The 16,520-nt window shown below is 38.6% G+C and overlaps 1 protein-coding gene across 22 annotated transcripts in view; it reads left to right on the top strand.

The window, feature by feature from the left end:
* ATXN2 (ataxin 2) overlaps positions 1-16,520 on the top strand; it is a 153,818-nt gene that overhangs the window by 126,448 nt on the left and 10,850 nt on the right. For 14 of the 22 annotated variants that reach the window (XM_032239683.1, XM_032239627.1, XM_032239581.1 and 11 more), the window contains 3 exons: positions 9,080-9,264; positions 9,583-9,715; positions 14,728-14,781. In XM_032239683.1, coding sequence (XP_032095574.1) covers positions 9,080-9,264; positions 9,583-9,715; positions 14,728-14,781 — 372 coding nt within the window. The remainder of the gene's footprint in view (positions 1-9,079; positions 9,265-9,582; positions 9,716-14,727; positions 14,782-16,520) is intronic. The other 8 variants (XM_032239691.1, XM_032239673.1, XM_032239638.1 and 5 more) reach the window with 1 other exon arrangement.

Raw genomic sequence — 16,520 nt, 5'->3', positions numbered from 1 at the left:
AGCCTCCCAAAGTGTTGGGATTACAGGTGTCAGCCACCACACCCAGCCTGGTAGATATATATTTCAATTAATAAGAAGCTGGCAAACTTTTCTACAGTGATTGTGTCATTTTACATTCCAGCCGATCAGCTACATATTCAAGTTCCAAGTATTCTACATCCTTGCCAACACTTGGTAATGTCTTATCTTTTTAATTTCAGCAGGTCTAATGGGTATCTTATGGTATTCATTGTGATCTTAAATTTGCATTTCCCTAAATATGACTGATCAGGAGCACCTTGTTGGTGTGTTTTTGGCTGTCAGCCTTTTTTTAGTAAATTGTTCAAATCTTTTTTCTTTCTTTCTTTTTTTTAATTATTATTATTTTGAGACAGAATCTCATTCTGTTGCCCAGGCTGTAGTGCAGTGGTGCAATCTTGGCTCACTGCAACCTCCGCCTCCCAGTTTCAAGCGATTATCCTGCCTCAGCCTCCCAAGTAGCTAGGTTTACAGGCATGCACCACCACGCCTGGCTAATTTTGTATTTTTAGGAGAAACAGGGTTTCACCATGTTGGTCAGGCTGGTCTCGAACTCCTGACCTCAGGTGATCCATCTGCCTCAACCTCTGAAAGTGCTGGGATTACTGGCATAAGTCACCATGCCTAGCCCTTTTTTCATTTTAAATACATGTTTCTGCCTGGTTGCGGTGGCTCATGCCTATAATTCTAGCACTTTGGGAGGCCAAGGTGGATGGATCATTTGAGCCAGGAGTTTGAGGCTAGCCTGGGGAACATGACGAAAGCCTGTCTCTGCAAAAAAAATAGGAAGATTCACCAGGCAGGGTAGTACATTCCTGTGGTCCCAGCTACTTGGGGGCTGATGTGGGAGAATCGCTAGAGCAAGGTTGGTGGTGCTTGAGGGGCAATGGTGGGGAGATTGAGGCTGCAGTGAGCGGAAATTTCACCACTGCACTCCAGCCTGGGCAATAGAGCCAGACCCTGTCACCCTCCCCGCCAAAACAAAAAAAAAATCATGTTTCTTTCTATGAAAAGTAGTAAAGTTGTAGTAAATTATTTTAAATTATTTATATATTCTGGTTACAAGTCCTTTCTCAGTTAAAGGTATTGTGAATATTTTCTCCCAGTCTGTGATTTTTTTGAATAGGATATGATGTAAAGGTTGGGCTTCATTTTTTCCCTTATAAATGTTTACTCGGTTTCTCTGGCACCAGCCTCTGTTTTCCCTATGTAAATGATCTTGGTGGCTTTGTCGTTTTTCTTTTTGAGACAAGAGTCTCGATTTTGTCACCCATGCTGGAGTGCTGTATTGTAATCTCAGCTCACCTTTTTTTTAAGTAGAGATGGAGTTTCATCATGTTGACCAGGCTGGTCTCCTACTTCTGACCTGAGGTGATCTGCCCATCTCAGCCTCCCAAAGTGCTGGGATTACAGGTGTGAGCCACTGCACCCAGCCATAGTAGCTTTATTGAATTCAGTTGACTGTATATATGTATATGTGCCATCTATTTGTAAACTGTTTTGTTGTATTCTTTGTGTATATCCTATGCCAATTCTCTCTTTTTTGCTGTTACTTTGTAATCAATCTTAAAGTCAGTTCATATAAGTCTCTCAGTTTTATTCTCTTCAAAATTGTTCTTACTCTGTGTTCTTTGACTTTCCAAATAAATTTTAGAATCAGCTTGGGATTGTGCACTGAGTCTTTATATCAGTTCTGGGGGAAATATGTTAACAATATGGAATCTTCATTGATGTCATCATATGCTGCTTCATTTATTTTTATTTTTATTTTTGGAGATGGAGTTTCATTCTTGTTGTTCAGGCTGGAGTGCAATGGCTCACCGCAACCTCCATCTCTCCGGTTCAAGCAATTCTGCTACCTCATTCTGCTGAGTAGCTGGGATTATAGGCATGTACCACCATGCCTGGCTAATTTTTCATATTTTAGGTAAAGATGGGATTTTTCCATGTTGGTCGGGCTGGTCTCAAACTCCTGACCTTAGGTGATCTGTGCACCTGGGTCTGACAAATTGCTGGAATTACAGGTGTGAGCCATTGCACCCAGCCTGCTCCATTTAAGTCTTCAGTTTCACCAGTGTTTTCTAGTTTTCTTTGTGTCAATTTGTGCCTACTTTGTTAAATTTATTTCTTAATATTTCATCTGTTTTATGCTGTTGTGAGTGATATTTTAAAAAAATTTCAACATTTGTTTATTAGTAGGTAGACATGCACTTGATTTTTGAATATTGACCTTGTGTCTTTACCCGTTGGTAAACTTACTGTTTCTGGCAGCCCTTTAAGAATTTTCAGATATATACAGTCATGATCTAATCACCATGTTGGTCTTTTTGTTTTTGCCTTATTGTACTGGTGCATTACTGAATAAAAGTAATGAGATTTTGCCATGCCCCCATTCTAATAGGTGAGACATTGTCTTTCACTATTAAGCCGAGTTAGGTGTTACTTCATTTCCTAATTTGCAGAGAGGTGGGTTTGTTTTCTTTTAAATCATCAATGGTTGTTGGATTATGTTCAAATACTTTTTCATGATCTATTAAGTGTATCATATTGACCAGATACAGTGACTCACACCTGTAACCTCAGAGCTTTGGGAGGCCAAGGCAGGAGGATGACTTGAGGCCAGGAGTTCAAGACCAACCTTGACGACATAGGAAAACCCTGTATCTACAAAATAATTTACAATTTCGCTGGGTGTGGTGGCACACTCCTGTAGTCCTGGCTACTTGAGAGGCTAAGGAAGAAGGATTGCTTGAGCCTAGTAGTTTAAAGCTGCAGTGAGTTGCACCACTGTATTTCAGCCTGGGTGACAGAAAAAGACCCTGTATTTAAAATGTGTGTGTGTGTGTGTGTGTGGTTATTTTGAAGGATTGCATTGATTGATTTTTGAATGTGTGTGTGTTCTGTTATTCTGAAGGACTGCATTGATTGATTTTTGAATGTTGAATCAGCTCTGTATTCCTGGGACCCTACTTAATTATGGGATAGTATCCTTTTTATGTATTTCTGAGTTTTATTTGATATTAAGGAGACTTCTGTCTATATTCATTGTGGATAGACACCGGTCTGTAATTTTCTTTGCTTTGTAATGTTTTCCATACGGTTTTGGTGTCAAGTTAATGCTGGCCATTTTATCTTACTTACCTCAGTGACATAGAGTTCGTAATACTCCCTTATCATTTTATTGTATGCAGGGTCTTTGATGTTCTGTATTCATTTCAAGTATTGTTAATTTGTGTCTTCTTCCCTATTTTCTGCCTTGTTAAAAATTTAATTATTGTTCTTTTTGAAAGGCCAGATTTTGGTTTCATTGATTTTTCTATATTACTTTCCTTTTTCCCCTTTAGTGAATTTTGCTCTTTATTATTTCCTTTCTTGGGATTTAATTTACCCTTCTTTTTCTAATTTCTTACAGTGGCTGCTTTGGTTATAGATTTAAAAATTTTCAAGTAGAAGCATTTAAAGCTACGTATTTCTAATTGTTTTAACTGTATTCCACAAACTGCAGATATTTCCATTTTTATTCAGTTCAGAATATCTTCTATCTTACGATTTCTTCTTTTGATCAATGAGTTATTTAGAAGTTTGTTGATTTCCAAATACTTGAGTTATTGCCAAATGTATTTATTTTTTATTTTATTTATTTTTTTTACATTTTTTTTAATAGAGATGAGGTTTCTCCATGTTGGTCAGGCTGGTCTCAAACTCCTGACCTCAGGTGATCCGCCTGCCTTGGGCCTCCCAAAGTGCTGGCATTATAGGCGTGAGCCGCTGTGCTCGGCTATTTTTCATTTTTAATGTAATTTCATTATGGTCAGAGAACAAACTAATATGAAATGCCATTTAATCATATGCCAAATGTCCATTTGTGGTTGAATCTGTCTAGATTTTTCACTCTGCTCCTCTAATCTACTAATCGGACTACTTTCTCATACACTCACTGCCACTGTTGATTTTTTTTTTTTTTTTTTCAGATAATCTTGAATTTTCTGTTTATGTTTCCATATGAACTCTATAATTAACTTACTACTAAAAAAATCAGTTGGCTTTTTTAAAACCCACTGATCTTTAAAATATATCTTGACTGGCCCTGGTGGTGGGCACCTGTAAGCTATTAGGCAGACTAAGGCAAAAGAATTGCTTGAACCTGGGAGGTAGAAGTTGTAGTTGAGCCGAGATCATGCCCCTGCACTCCAGCCTGGGCACAAGACTCCCTCTCAAAAAAATAAATAAAATAAATTAAAAATATATAATCTTTTTATAATTAATTTGTTTCAATTAGGGTCCAAATCAGGCTTCCAAATTGGATTTGCTTATATGTTGAAGTCATTTTTTAAAATTGTTTCATATTGTGGTAGCTGTTTTGTTTTGTTCTGTTTTGAAATGGAGTCTTGCTCTGTCACCCAGGCTGGAGTGCAGTGGCACAGTCTTGACTCACTACAACCTCCGCCTCTGGGGTTCAAGCAACTCTCCTGCCTCTCTCTTTCAAGTAGCTGGGACTACAGGTGCGTGCCACCATGCCCGGCTAACTTTCGTATTTTTAATAGATACAGGATTTCACCATGTTGGCCAGGCTGGTCTTAGACTCCTGACCTCAAATGATCTGCCTGCCTTGGCCTCCCAAAATGCTGGGATTACAGGTGTGAGCCACCACTCCCAGCTTTGTGGTAACTTTATTATGCAAATATTGAGACATTAATAACCTAGGCCACTCATGTTTCATTTCTACCCATTGTCTCTTAAGCTCTATGTCCACTGGATTATTTTGAAGCAAATGCAATTTCATTAGTTTATCCACCAACATTTTAGTGTGTATCTTTAAGTCGTTTTTGGTTTTGTTTTTTGTTTTTGAGATGGGGTCTCGCTTTGTTGCCCTGGCTTGGAGTGCAGGAGTGCAATCATAGCTCACTGCTGCCTCAGCATCTTGAGTAGCTATGACTACAGGCACATGCCACCTTGCCTGCTCTTTCTTCATTGTGCTGCTCTGCTCTTCCCTCCCCCTCCCCCTTTCCCTTTTTTTTCCTTTCTTCTTTTTTTTTTGAGACAGAGTCTTGCCCTTTTGCCCAGGCTTATCCTAAACTCCGGGCTTAAGTTATCTTTCCATCTCAGCCTCCTAAAGTAGTAGGATTACAGGGCTTAAGTTATCTTTCCATCTCAGCATCCTAAAGTACTAGGCATGAGCCACTGCACCCAGCGAAGTCATAGGTTTGGTTTGGTTTGGTTTCGTTTGTTTTTTGAGACAGAGTCTTAACTGTGACCCAAGCTGGAGTGCAGTGGCATGATCTCAGCTCAGTGCAGTCTCAACCTCTTGGGCTCAGGTAATCCTCCCACCTCAACCTCCCAAGTAGCTGGGACTAAAGGTGCATGCCACCATACCTGGCTAATTTGTGTATTTTCTGTAGAGACAGGGTTTCGAATTCCTGAGCTCAAGCAGTCTGCCCTTTCTTGGCCTCCCAAAGTACCAGGATTACAGGCATGAGCCACTGTACCCAGCTCTCATAGTTTTAATTAGTTTTCCCCCTAGTTTTTGTGCTCTTCATATCTTTGTACATTCCAGCTTATCTTTTATTTTTTCCCACCATCTGAATTTTGCTGACTATATCCCTGTGCTGATATTTAAAGTAGACTTCTGTCCTCTGCCATCTTTGTAAACTGATAGTAGATAATGGAGGCTTGGTAAGATTGGATTGTATTTTTTTTCAATGTTTCACAGATGTATGTACTTTCATGAGGAGTCATATAGTGTAATTAGTCTTTTTCCTGATAGGAACACCGGTGAGTTCTTAGAAGTTTTATCTGTCCAAGAAATAATATTTCCCTTTAGCATCTTACTTTTTTTTTTTTCTTTTTAAGCAGCCATTGATGATAATTGTCTAGCCCAAGATCCATTATTTCCTCGGGGGTTGCAAAATGGTGACATTCTTTTTCTTTCATCCCTTCTTCAGTTATTACCTGGAATATTTTTATAAAGAAACACTTGGCACTGTGGCTCACGCCGGTAATCCTAGCACTTTGGGAGGCTGAGGTGGTGGATCACCTGAGGTCAGGAGTTCGAGACCAGCCTGACCAACATGGAGAAACCCTGTCTCGACTAAAAATACAAAATTAGCCAGGTGTGGTGGTGCATGCCTGTAATCCCAGCTACTCAAGAGGCTGAGGCAGGAGAATCTCTTGGACCCAGGAGGCAGGGTTGCTGTGAGCCGAGATCATACCATTGTGTTCCAGTCTGGGCAGTAAGAGTGAAACTCTTTAAAAAAAAAAAAAGGAAGAGAAATGTTACCATGTCCAGCTATTTGGTTACAAGCTTTCTCAGGATAGGCCATTTAAAATGTTCATAATTTCCGTTTTTAAGGCAGTCTTCAAAATAATGAGTTGGTTTTCTATTACCCTCCAAAGGTAATCAATGAGGTGGTTTTTTGTTGTTCTTTATTCTTAATCAGTATAAACTTGTACTTCTTCTTAACTATTTAGAGACAGGGTCTGGCTCTGTTACCTAGACTGGAGTACAGTGGCATGATCTGGGCATCCTGTAGCCTCAACTTCTCTGGTTTAGGCAATACCCCCACCTCAGCCTCCCAAGTAGCTGGGACTACAGGAGAGCACCACTGTGCTTGGCTTAATTTTTGTATTTTTTGTAGAGACAGAGTTTTACCATGTTGCCCAGGCTGGTCTTGAACTCCTGAGCTCAAGCAGTCTGCCTGCATCAGCCTCACAAAGTGGTGGGACTACAGGCATGAGCTACCATGGCAGTCCAGAATCACAATAAACTTACAAATTAACTTGAGAAGAAATGATTGATATCTTTATGATGTTGAGTCTTCAAAGTATATCTTCAGTAGCATATTAAAGTTTATCCTTGGCTGGGCACAGTGGCTCACACTTGTATTTCCAACACTTTGGGAGGCGGAGGTGGGCAGATCACCTGAAGTCAGGAGTTCAACAGCAGCCTGACGAACATTGGTAAAACCCCATCTCTACTAAGAATACAAGAAAAATATTAGCCAGGCGTCTTGGTGTGTACCTGTAGTCCTGGCTACTCTGGAGGCTGGGATAGGAGAATCACTTGAACCTGGGAGGCAGAGATTGCAGTAAGTCAAGATCACACCACTGCAGTTTAGCTTGGGCGACCCAGTGAGATTGTGTCTCAAAGAAAATAAGTAAATAAACATAAAGTTTATCCTTACAAGGTTTTGTGCATTTTTTTCAGTGTATGCCTTAGGTATGTTCTTTTTTTAGTGTTAATGTAACTCAGGGACTTCTCTTCCATTGCATCTTTAAGTAATTACTTATGAAGTAAGTATAAAGTACCATATATGAAGGCTATTGCTGTCTGTATGTTAGTTTTCACCCTGCTCCTTTACTAAATTCCATTCCTTGAGGTGTTGGATAAAGATATTTTTAACATTTTTCAAATAACAGGCAAAGTCAAGGGCTTGGTTTCTTTTCCTCCCTCCCCTCCCCTTTTTTGAGACAGGGGGAGGGGAGGGAGGAAAAGAAACCAAGCCCAGGCTGGAGTGGAGTGGTATAATTTATGGCTCACTGCAGCATCTACCTCCCTGGCTCAAGTGTTCCTCCCACCTCAACCTGCTGAGTAGCTGGGACCATAGATGTACACCACCACTGCTGGCTAATATTTTTATTTTTATTTTTTGTGGAGACAGGGTATCCCCATGTTGCCCAGGCTGGTCTCAAACTCCTGGGCTCAAGCAGTCTGCCTACCTTGACCTCCCAAAGTGCAGTAATTTATAAGTGTGAGCCACTGCGCCTGGCCCCGGGATCAAATTTTAACATGAGAATTGGTGGAGACGAACACATGATACCCAAACAATAGTACCATAGTATGCTTGACTAGCTTTTTTTATTATTTTTTAAATATGCAGGAAGGTAATAAGTAACAAAGTAATAATAATGAATAGTTTAATCTTAGTTAGTGAGCATAATTGGACAAACTTTCGTTGTATAAAAGTGATACAAGTTTTCAGTGGCTTTTTGTTTACCAAAAGGAGGCGCTTTTTAAATACGTACATGCAAGATTAAATAGAGAAAAAATTTTCGAGGGAGGGAGAGCGAGAAAAAAAATAATAAAGAGTAAGAAAAAATTTTTTCAGTTTTGCTTTTCTACATAAAGTAATATGTGACTAGCTCTCCCAAATTTCAGCAAGTCTGTGACTGTTTAGCCACAAATTTGCAGTTACTTATATAATCAGTTCTCATGATTTTATAAACACATCAAGTTCTATATTCTTTGTGCCTTATACCTAGTTGTAAGCAGTCATTCCATAATTTTTTTCCTGAAGTGGATTGCTTAATGCCACACCGGAAACAGATCACAGACAATAGTGTTGTAAGAGATGTGTGAGGAAAGGCACGGGGAAGCAGCTAGCTTGTGCTGGAGGAACTGGGAAAAACCTCACATGGGAGACAGACAACAGTTGAGCTGAATTCTTAACTAGAGTTGTAACAGGGAGAGGACCTTACATGCTGACCTCCTGTGTGGATTAAGACAAGACATAGAGTGTCTTTGAAAAGAACTACTTAGAAACCTGCAATATGCTACATGGTGTTGTGTTATACTGGGTTGGAGAAAGAATGGGAAACGTTACAAGAATTCAGTGGTAGGAAATAAGGGATTTTATTTTTTATCTATTTTGGTTCTTTGGTCATGCTTTTATTTTTCTCAAAATGAACACAGTGCCCATCCCAGCAAATACCATATGAGAAGTGGTATGAAGGAAAAGTGATTTCATAATGCTGTGAGAGTCTGATACAGGGACTTAAGTCTGAGGGCCATGAGAGAAAGTCTCTCTGAGGAAGTTGCTTTCAAGCTGACACCTGGAGGATGAGGCAGAAGTATCGCAGCTGGGATTAGGGACTGGTGTTTGAGGCTGAGGACTAGCATGCATGATAGGAAAACAACCCAGAATGGCAGAAGTGGGAGTGGTATCACATAGCATCAGAGACACAGCTGCAGGGTCAAATCATGCAGAACCTCCTAGATCATGTGAAAACATGTATTATGCTGTGGAGATACTGTTTGATAGGCAGTCATCTTTTTTTTCTGCAGTACCAAATATGCCCCAACAGCGGCAAGACCAGCATCATCAGAGTGCCATGATGCACCCAGCGTCAGCAGCAGGCCCACCGATTGCAGCCACCCCACCAGCTTACTCCACGCAATATGTTGCCTACAGTCCTCAGCAGTTCCCAAATCAGCCCCTTGTTCAGCATGTGCCACATTATCAGTCTCAGGTAAGGCTGGTAGGGGCTAACTCTTAATTTTTGTACCATTTAAAAAAAACTTTTAATATGGTAAAGGGGTTTTCCTTTATAATTTTCGCTTCTGTGTGATGGTAGGGTAGATAGCTAAGGATTTGGGAACCCTTTTTAATACATATTCAAAGGTTACTGATCATTGTAAGAGTTTCAAAGGAAGCAGCCAAGAAAAAGTTGAGAGTTTACAGTTGTTTCTGATAATCTGGAAACCATGGAGTTAAAAATCTTAACTAAAGTCTGCTTGGCTCTATTTGCAGTGTTAATGTTCTTTCTTTATTTTTTGTTTGAACACAGCATCCTCATGTCTATAGTCCTGTAATACAGGGTAATGCTAGAATGATGGCACCACCAACACATGCCCAGCCTGGCTTAGTATCTTCTTCAGCAACTCAGTACGGGGCTCATGAGCAGACGCATGCGATGTATGGTAGGAAGCACTTTGTTTGTCTCTTCCAGTGCGTGTGACTCTTAATTTGTTTTAAATTTCTGAAAACATACTCTAAGAATAACCTGACCTTTTATGACATTGAGGGCCAAGAATCTAAAGGAAAAGATGAACCTATTTCTCTCCCTGACTTGCTTTACAAGTTTTGGCAAATAGTTTCTACTTCTGTACCTGGTCTTCAGATCTCTCTCCTACTTTAACTAAAATATAATGATGTATATAACGGCAAACCATCTTTGTGGAGAAAGGTACCTTTCTCCTCTTCCTCATCAGTATTATGATTTGGTATATCCTGCCTATGGCATGCAAGATAATTTTATCATAATAAAAACATAAAAGTGTTCTCCGGCATGAAAACATTCTGCTTCCCTACTTGCTCTGAGGGTCATTGGCAATACATATTTTTTTTGCTGTTTGTTATAATGATAATGCTATGCTTCTATATCATGCTGTATTTTAAGTGGTTGAAATTGTGTAATATTAGATCTATTTTAGACATGATTCACACTTTAAATATAACCAATGTAAACAGAATGCTGAAATGAAAATGAGAAGTATTTTATGTAAAACTAAACAGTATTTATATGTGAGAATAATAAGCAAAAAACCCATCTTTGTTTTGTGACTAAACAGAGAACTTTGTGTAGATCAACTTAGCAGCTGTTTAAAGTACCAAAATAATAGATTTTCATTGTTGATAATTTAAAATAAAATGTCCACTTGTGTATCTTATAATATAGAATTAATGGATTGCTTCAAATGTTTTTCAGAATACACTTTTAAATAGTACTGATTTCATTAAGATGTTTTGTTTTAAATGTTTCTGATAATTCCTGTAGTGTTATTTAGTTTTCCTATTTGCATTTTTATTTTTTTGGAGTAGGGGACAAATTTTGGTTTATTCATGCAATTGAAAAGTGTACTGCTATGAAAAATGAGATTATGGTTACATGCAACTACATGGACATTTCATTTTTAAAGCCTCTTTAAACTTTTTTAAATACTGAGAATATAAAATGTTTATTTTTTAAGTTTAGGTGTCCTGAATGAGTATGTCTAGGCAAAATTGAGTTATTTAAGAATTTACAGATTTCAGGCTGGGCGTGTTGGTTTACACCTGTAATCCCAGCACTTTGGGAGGCCAAGGTGGGCAGATCACCTGAGATCAGGAGTTCAAGACCAGCCTGGCCAACATGGTGAAACCCCATCTCTATTAAAAATACAAAAATTAGCCAGACACAGTGGCAGGCACCTTTAATCCCAGCTACTCGGGAGGCTGAGGCAGGAGAATTGCTTGACCCCAGGAGGCAGAGGTTGCAGTGAGCCGAGATTGCGCCACTGCACTCCAGCCTGTGTAACAGACTGAGACTCTGTCTCAAAAAAAAAAAAAAAAATTTACAGATTTCTGGCAAACCATCTTCTTGAGACATCACTGCTTTTCATATCATCTCTGTCCTTTTTGAAGAATAAAAGTTTTAACATTCTGTAGGTTAATGAGAATAGGACCTGGGCAGCAACAGTCATCCTTCCTGTTACCTGTAACCCAGAGCTTATGCTTTCTTCCTGAAGGCTTTTGTCTGCCACAAAGGCTCACCTCTGATAGGAATTTGTACATGATTAAAGGTGTTTAGTTTTATAAGTCCAGTCTTAATTTTCCACATTATCACTTTCAACTTTTTATTGTGGATTATGCATTTTAAATAAAAAATTGTGTGATTGCTATGTTTTGGAAAACATTTTTTTCAAGAAGCTCATCTGTATTTAATTGAAAAAGATACTGACAAACTGACTTGGTTTATTATTTGGGTTATGATCTCCTGTCATTTGGCTTGTCTTTAGTTGTCTTAACCAGGACTGAATATGCATGAAAAGGCACGATTCAGTCATCACGCTGGCTTTTATGTAACTTTTGTATATATTTTAACAATTTTCCAGTTTGCTAAAGGCTTAGATTAAAAGTTCATTATGATTATTTATACTTTCCTGGTGAATACATCATGATTTAACAAGTGGAAAAAACATCCCTTTCCTTCCATTTTCTGGCATATTCCCTTTGGAATAAGATCTGAAACTTTTGAGCTAAAATTTCCCTATTTGGGTACCCATGATTTTGAGACACTGTAGCAACAATACGATAATGTTGAGCAGAATCTTTCTCCCCATTGTGTTTATTCACTGCCAATATCTGGCTTCATCTTTTGGATGAATGTTCATTGGTTTTGAAACAGCCTATATGATAAATACTGTTTGAGGCACTGATGATTTTCATAACAACTTCCCAGAACATGTCCATTTGAAGAGCAGTGGGTCTTGGACCCCAAAGTGCATTCATGCGTGGATAAATAGGAAATATTGCAAACAAAACAAAGCACTAGATCTAATGTCCAGTGAAATCTGGAATGAACTAGTCATCAAAGCCAGTTCTTTCATGCCAAGAGAAAGTTACTCAGCCAAATCAGAATTACTCTCCTGCAGTTTACACAGGTGGTATTTAATTGCTGTCAGTAAGAAGGCAGAGTAGGGGCAAAGCTGTGCACTTGGTGTGATCGTCACTAATCAAGATTCCCTTGGGGGTACTTCAGACCCTAAAAAGGATGCTAGGAGCTGGGCATGGTGGCTCACACCTATAATTCAAGCATTTGGGGAGGCCGAGAAAGAGGATCGGTTAGCCCAGGTGTTCAAGACCAGTCTAGGCAAGATGGCAAGATCCCATCTATTAAAAAAAAAAAAAAAAAAATCCAGTCATGGTGGCATGTGCCTGTAGTCCCAGCTACACAGGAGGCCAAGATGGGAGGATCACTTGAGCCCAGGACTTTGAGGCTGCCATGAGCTATGATGGTACCAGTAATCCAGCCTGGGTTACAGAGCAAGACCCTGTCTCTTATTTAAACAAAATATGAGGAAAAATTATTTTGTTCTATGCCATCATAAGCCATAATTTAATCTGCTAAACCACGTTTTTCACTAAATCTTAAGTGATTTATTTGAATTATTATTAGACTTTCAAAGTCTTATGTCAAATATAAACAAAATTTAAAGTACATTCTTATAAACTACAACAAACTTACATAGAAGTGTTAATTTTATACTCATCTTCCCTGAACAATTTATATTTTATAACTATATTTATTAAATATATTGCCATAAGTTCTCTCAAAGGAACCAAATACTTTGAGTATGAATCGTGCTTTTCTTTTTAAGCTACATCATATCCAGGTTTTTAAAACATTTAATACAAACAGAAGAACATGCATCTAGATATTGGTGACAATTTTATGTCACCTTTTCTCATTCATTAATTGTTATGACCATAGCCAAAGATATTAAAAACATAGGACCACTAATGACTGCAAATTGAAATTCTCATTATTGTTTTAAAATTTGTAGTATGTTTAATACAAATATGCTAACATTACTGAACAGTTAAATTGATAAAATAAGAGATGTGTACATTCTAAATAATTATTGACCTTGTACTCTTTCTAGCTATCTTAGAAAGGGCTTTTGTTACAAACCTCATCTCTTTTACCTTAATCTAACTTTCATGATTGTCTCCATCCCATCCCTTCTAAGAAGTTACTTTAATTTTGTTTTCCTCACATATGCTCTTCTTCTTTTTTTGTTTTTTTGGAGATGGAGTCTTGCTCTGTTGCCCATGCCGTGGCATGATCTCAGCTTACTGCAACCTCTGCTTCCCAGGATCAAGTGATTCTTCTGCCTCAGCCTCCCGAGTAGCTGGGACTACAGGCATGCATCACCACACCTGGCTAATTTCTTTCTTTCTTTCTTTCTTTTTTTTGAGATGAAGTTTTGCTCTGTCTCTAGGCTGGAGTGCTGTGGCGTGATCTTGGCTCACTGCAACCTCCGCCTCCCAGGTTCAAACAGTTCTTCTGCCTCAGCCTCCCGAATAGCCAGGACTGCAGGTGTGCACCACCACACCTAGCTAATTTTTGTATTTTTAGTAGAGGCGGGGTTTCATCATGTTGGCCAGACTGATCTCTATCTCCTGACCTCATGATCCGCCTGCTTCGGCCTCCCAAAGTGCTGGGATGCCTGGCCTAATTTTTGTATTTTTAGGAGAGATGGGATTTCACTTTGTTGGCAGGGGTGGTCTTGAACTCCTGACCTCGTGATCTGCCCACCTTGGCCTCCCAAAGTGCTAGGATTACAGGTGTGAGCCACTGCATCCGGCCTCACATCTACTCTTCTAATCCATCTAATTTTGTTTTATGGTGATGCTTTTACCTTTCAGAAACAAAAATAAAACAACCTTTCCTACTAACTAGAGCCATTAGGGAGAGTTAGATCCAGAATCCTTTTTTGGTTTGTTTTTGGTAGTTTAATGCAGATAAGTAAGAAAATACAGTAAGTAAAAAAAAAAACAAAAACGAAAACAACAACAAAAAAAAATGAAAAGCACCCATTATCCCTCCACCTGATATCTGCCTTTTAACATTTTGGTGTGTATGCTTCCAGGTGTATTTAAATATACCCATATACTCTTTTATGTAGACATGTTTTGATAAGAAATGATAAAATTCATGTTTATATTCTTGCTATGTTTTTAAATTTTTGGATCCATCACCAGATAATCTTTCAGGATAATGACATTTCCTTTAGTAATGTTTTGCAAAATTGTGTGTCTATTGAATTAAACTTGGTAAATATTGTTTCATTTTGGTACATGATTTATATCAAGGTTGTTCAGTAGAATGCCATGTTGGTCTTTTTATTAGATAATGATTTTATTCCTTTCACTTTTAAGCAAGTCAGCATGACAACTTGACACCTAAGTACAGAAGAACAGTGTCTTCCGGCTTAGTCCTATTTTTTAAAATTCTGTAGCAGTGTTTAAGGTGCTCATCATCTTTTATAAAATAAAAATGAATTATGCATGAATACAGAAAGAAATTACTAATATGTCAACCTTTCCAGAAAATTTGGAAAATGCACACCTCAAAAGGCTAATTTACCTTTCTATTTTCCAAATTCAGCATGTCCCAAATTACCATACAACAAGGAGACAAGCCCTTCTTTCTACTTTGCCAGTGAGTTGGGTTTTTTATACTAATTTTTAATTGTACAGTAAAACACTTTTTAAAGAATACATGTTAAGGGATAGTCTTGTTGAACAGTATTTTCCTTGTGTCAGTCAAATTATTGAAAGTATTTATATCTATAAATAATTCAGTTTTTAAAATGGAAATATCCAGTTTAAGAAGGCTGGAGTTAATGGAAAATGCAGTTGTTTCAGAAATCAATTTTTGCATACCAAGCAAATGTGACTAGGAAATGCTTAATATTTTGCTTGTTCAGAGAAACTTTACCTGAACAGCTTTATATATATATATGTACATATACACACACAGACACACACCCCCCCCAAGCTGCAAGAAATCAATTTTTGCATACCAAGTGAATGTGACTGGGAAATGCCTAATATTTTTCTGGTTTAGAGAAGCTTTTCCTGAACAGCCATATATATATATGTACATACACACACACACCCCCAAAGCCACAAGCTTTGTATAAACTTAAAATGTTTATTTATATCCTGATAAGAAGAAATTTATGCCTACCAAGATTTTTAATTGAATAGAACTGATGAAATACTAAGGGAAAAACCTTTCTGCCTTGTGCATAGCTAAAAGTTTAAAATATTCAGGAGGGGCCAGGCACAGTAGCTCACATCTGTAATCCCAGCAATTTGGGAGGCTGAGGCGGGCAGATCATCTGAGATCAGGAGTTCAAGACCAGCCTAGCCAACATGTTGAAACTCCATCTCTACTAAAAAATACAAAAATTAGCCAGGCATGGTGGTGAGTGCCTGTAGTCCCAGCTACTTGAGAGGCTGAGGCAGGAGAATCGCTTGAACCCCGGAGGCCAAGGTTGCAGTGAGCCAAGGTCATGCCACTTTACTCCAGCCTGCGTGGCAGAGCAAGACTCTGTCTCAAAAAATAAAATATTCAGGAGGCAGTCCCCTCAGGATGTCTTGAGCTTAATCAAGAGAGCATGACCACTCAGGTCATTGTCTTGGACAGCACAAGTCTCCTCTTCCCACCTGGCAAAAAGTACAGAAATGGTTGCTCCTTCATGGAGAAAGTCTGGGCAGAGCTCTCTTTCGGAAAGGAAAACTTGTAAGGTGTGTTTTTCCTATTTGTAGGACAATTTTTAAAAATAAGGGCCGGACGTGGTAGCTCACGCCTGTAATTCCAGCACTTTGGGAGGCCGAGGTAGGTGGATCACTTGAGGCCAGGAGTTCAAGAACAGCCTGGCCAACATGGTGAAACCCTGTCTTTACAAAAAGCATGGTGACGTGCACCTGTATTCCCAGCTAACTTGGGAGGCTGAGGCACAAGAATTCCATGAATCCTGGAGGCGGAGGTTGTAGTAAGCCAAGATCACTCCACTGCACTCCAGCCTGGGCAACAGAGAAAGACTGTCTCAAAGTAAAAAATAAAAACAAAAATAAGGCTAGTCATGGACTTTGGTATTTTAATAGGAAGAGTACTAATATTTGTAGAAATCCTTTAGAAATTTGTGGCATTAATATGTGTCACCTTGTATGAAACATTGTATTCTAGAAGATATTAAGTATTCAAATTTTATGTTAGGGACAACATTTTGAGTTATTTTGGGGTGGCTCAATGTCTGACTCTACTAAATGCCATATTAGCATTTAAAATGCATTTGACCTTAAATTTTCGTTAATTATACCATGACTTGGTATCCAAAAATAAGCTGATACGTATATATAAAAATTTATTTGGTGCTAGGAGATGTTAAA

Source organism: Sapajus apella, unplaced genomic scaffold (assembly GCF_009761245.1).
Source record: "Sapajus apella isolate SASKATOON/1434 unplaced genomic scaffold, GSC_monkey_1.0 scaffold2, whole genome shotgun sequence".
NCBI lineage: Eukaryota > Metazoa > Chordata > Mammalia > Primates > Cebidae > Sapajus > Sapajus apella.
Note: the sequence above shows the minus strand (reverse complement) of the source record. Positions and strands in the feature narration are given on the sequence as shown.